The 3,933-nt window shown below is 29.6% G+C and overlaps 1 protein-coding gene across 1 annotated transcript; it reads left to right on the top strand.

Annotated features, from left to right (window-relative positions):
• Positions 1–675: 675 nt before the first annotated feature.
• LOC146993194 (THAP domain-containing protein 2-like) lies at positions 676–3,168 on the top strand. The gene is made up of 3 exons (XM_085807840.1): positions 676–1,003; positions 1,775–1,953; positions 2,711–3,168. The coding sequence occupies exons 1-2, from the start codon at positions 851–853 to the stop codon at positions 1,901–1,903; spliced, it is 282 nt and encodes a 93-aa protein (XP_085663966.1). The 5' UTR covers positions 676–850; the 3' UTR covers positions 1,904–1,953; positions 2,711–3,168.
• The last annotated feature ends 765 nt before the right edge of the window (positions 3,169–3,933 follow it).

The raw sequence follows: 3,933 nt of genomic DNA, 5'->3' as shown, positions 1-3,933 counted from the left end.
TTCACTGTTGTAAATAGTCTCATCCCTATATTGGGTAATTATTCTAGCTTAGACCTCAGGAAAAAGAGGCTAGTTTATATCACGGCAATTAGGCCATTGATGACTTATGCGTCGCCGGCCTGGTGCACGGCTACCAAGGAGGATATAAAAAGACTTCAAATCATGCAAAACAAAGTCTTAAGGCTTATCACCCATGCTCACTTTTTTGTGAGCAATGCTACACTACACTGTGACTTAAAACTGGACACTCTAGAAGAGCACTTGAATAAGATCAACAGGAAATTCTTCACGAAAGCTCTGAACTGTGACCATATGAGAAATTTTGATATCTTTACCTACGAAATATTGAATGAGGACGCCAAACTGCGCCCACTTGCGGCCCACCTTATCAGGGACCCGAACTTTCCCACCTAGTGCCCACCTGTAAATGATGTACCCAATGTGTTTATTAGCATTCTTAATTTTGTATTTTACTCATTTATTGTACTGTGTATTTCTTAAATTCTCTAGTTTTATTCACATTCTACACTCATCTTATGACTCCCACTTAGTCACGCCTTTACCGGGCCGGTTACTTGCTTGTGAGCTCTTGCGTTGCTGGTCTTCCTATTCTTTATCCGTCTTTCTCCTCCTTACTGCGGACATTATGTGAAGATAGTTCTATGTTATTGTGCCCATCCGGCATAAATTTGATTGAGCCAGATAAACTACTGATCTCAGTGGTATTCTGGCTATAAGTTATCAGTCAGTCAGTCATCCATTTTGAAGCTAACTTGTTGGTATTCGCTATTGGATTTGCACTGATTTGTTGACATATTTGTGGATCGATTCCGACCTAATTTTCAGAAATATGGGTGGTTGTGCTGCACCAAATTGTTCGGATCAGTCTAAAAATAACTTTAGGATGTTTCGTTTCCCTAGAAATGAAGAAAGACGAAGAAAATGGATAGTTAATTCTCGTCGAGATCAATGGATCCCGGGCCCAGGAGCGTATCTTTGTGAGGTAAGTTCAGCTTCGTATTTTTCCATAGAATGTTAGAAAAATTACTCTTCTTGGTACTTTAAAATATGTATTTTCATTTAACTGTCACTTATTGACGATCAACTGATTTTATAAGTACAAAATCAACTGCGGAATGTGTATGTGTTTGTGCAGTAAAATATCGTTGTTTCTTTTGTTATCGTGAAAAGTTTATACCGTTTGTAAAATTTGTATCATACATTTCATGTAAACTTTGTGCTCAGTTAGAAATCTGATGTGCCTTTTTCTTTTCTTTAATTTTACTGTACGATTGGTGATTTAAAGTAGCATTCTATGTTTTGATTCTGATGTATTGTCGCCAAATCGGATATTTGGCGCCAATGTTAAAAACTGGATGGTATGATCCAAATAATAAATGATTTTGTTTTTTCTTTATAGTAAGATAAATATATTCTGTATTTTTAGACATTTTTAAGAAGTTAAATATTAATTTAAATATTCGATGAATCGTTTTGATCCCATTATTATCCTTTATTGTAGTAGCAAATCTTAATGTTGTATTTTTAACTATAGGTACTTTAAATTTATTTTTAGTGTGTGAGCAGGAAATATGTTTTAAGTAGTTTTACAAACATGATTACTTTTTAAAAATTTTGTTCTATTTTCATAAAAAAAATTAAATTTATCAGAAAATTACATTCTTAAATTAATATAATATATGTAACTGTAATTAAATACTAGTGCTTTTGATTTTAATGTTAAATTTCATGCATGCTTTTGTTAAATATACAGGTACATTTTGAAGAAAATCAATTTGAATGCTCTAGGCAAGATGGGCGTAAAAAACTCAAGCCCAATGCTGTGCCAACTCTTTTCAATGTGCCTAATCCCCCCACAACTGTTGACCCCCACAGCGTCTAAAAGGCATTGGTTTACCAAAGCACCGTTCAGTTACATCCAATTTTTGTAATGTATGTGTTTTTTATTTTTATGGTTTTCATAAAAAAATATGTTTTTATTACAAATGGACTAAATTGCTTTATAAAAGAATCAATATATTGAAATTAAGGCATTATGTGATAAAGCTGTAATTACAGTCCCTAAGATTAGATTAAAAAATTAAAATTTTGCTGTTGTTATATATATAATTAAGTATGTACTTTGTTATTATAATCATATATTGAAAATTAGGCGTAAAATCTCAATTTGATGTAGTTTTTCAAGGACAGTCATACATGGGTCTGGTTTCTTCAAATTTGCTCCTAAAAGAAAGAAACCTGTATCTGATTGCCTTCAAAGTCAAAAGAGTTTAAATCAAAATTTATATTAAACTAAAGTTGCTTTTTTGCTTAATTTTAAATTCCAGATAAATAGAGAGAAATATGTATGGAGAAATATGTATTCCAGATAAATAGAGAGAAATATGTATGGAGAAATATGTATTCCAGATAAATAGAGAGAAATATGTATAAGTAAAAGAAATAATATTGAAATTAATAACTTTAATCTTGAGTAATACAATAATATAGTTATAATACATTGATTTAAATGTATATTTTAATGTCTTAAATGTCTTGTCTGAATGTTGTTATTTTTTGTTTAAAAATTTACAAAACTTATTAGGATTATTTATATTATTTATTATTAAAATTACATTAAGTATATTTTATTTATCAGCATTTTCAGGTATCCTTACTTATATGTGTTTCATAATTTTTGCATCTTCAGGGTGGCTTGCTGCACAGTTTACCTTTATCAACTGAAGCAATTTCTGTTGCTGAACCATCTGTTGTAAGTCTTCATTTGAACAGTTATTAAATATTTAGTATTATAAACTTTTTCTAAAAAGTATTAACACTGTTTCTAAAATTTAAAAATATGTTAACGTAATATTTACTTATGTTTAAGAAGTATGAATGCTATGAACAGTCCAATGTATTTATGCTTTTTTATAAGTTGAAAGTTACTTTTAAAATGGTAATGATTATTTGTATTTATTTTTATCCGATCAGAGTTTATAATTTCTTTCACTTCCACATATTTCATATATTATAATTTCTTTTAGATTCATTTGCCACAACCTTCAGCTTCATATTTTGGAGAAATAAATTTTGCTGCTGAAGTATTTGATGTAAATTGCCATTTTGCACTTCTAAAAAATTTTAATAGTTTTTTAACATCTATTCGTAAACTGTACTATGTTTTTTTAAATGTTTCCATCTTCATAATCATGCACTTTGTTTCATTTAACCAGTGGTTGCAAATGTGTACATTACAGTACATATCAGGTGTGTTTGCAACAACATTTAGCATTACCATCTGATTAAATAACAGCTGCTAGTAAAGAATCTATGCTATGTTTTCATTTGAGCAGCTATTAAATGTCATATGTTTTACATATATTGATGAATTTTTGTACGATTTCTGAAATATGAAATTGTTTGTCTTATGGTTCCTAAACAGCTGTACTATATCTGGCTGTTGTGCTATGGAATTATTTTTGAATTTTGAGTGTTAACAATTTATTAGCTATTTATGAATTATAAAATGTTATGTGAAATAATTATTTCTTAAAATGAATGTAGTTTATATTATCTGTATTTCTAAATTTCTTATGTATATATTTCAGGTTTGTTTGCAAGAACAAGCTTCAACTTCATCTTGTGATAAAATGCCATCTATTTGTGAAGGATCTCATGTAAGTAGATAATTAGTGTATTATTAAATTGCTTGCTTATACAAAACGTTTCTATAAACTTTTTTTTTGGGGGGGGAAAGGAATGTAATTAATTTCATCAGCATTTACAAATTCTTTGTGTACATTTCAGGTTTGTTTGCAAGAACAGCCTTTAGCCTCATTTTGCAATGAAATACCATCTATTTGTGAAGGCTCTGATGTAAGGTGATAACTAATGTATAATTAAATTACTTCCTTATATGCATTTAAAATG

The sequence above is a fragment of the Stegodyphus dumicola genome, chromosome X1 (genome assembly GCF_044657685.1).
Source record: "Stegodyphus dumicola isolate Sdum_Otavi_A_Nest chromosome X1, ASM4465768v1".
In the NCBI taxonomy this organism is placed as follows: Eukaryota; Metazoa; Arthropoda; class Arachnida; order Araneae; family Eresidae; genus Stegodyphus; species Stegodyphus dumicola.
The sequence above is the reverse complement of the archived record's forward strand: the minus strand, read 5'-3'. Positions and strand labels throughout refer to the sequence as shown.

Bases quoted from the DNA above. Each gene is read 5' to 3' on its own strand.
- LOC146993194 (XM_085807840.1), top strand. From the start codon at position 851: ATGGGTGGTTGTGCTGCACCAAATTGTTCGGATCAGTCTAAAAATAAC. The intron at 1,004-1,774 runs GTAAGTTCAGCT...TTAAATATACAG, and splicing joins CAGGAGCGTATCTTTGTGAG to GTACATTTTGAAGAAAATCA.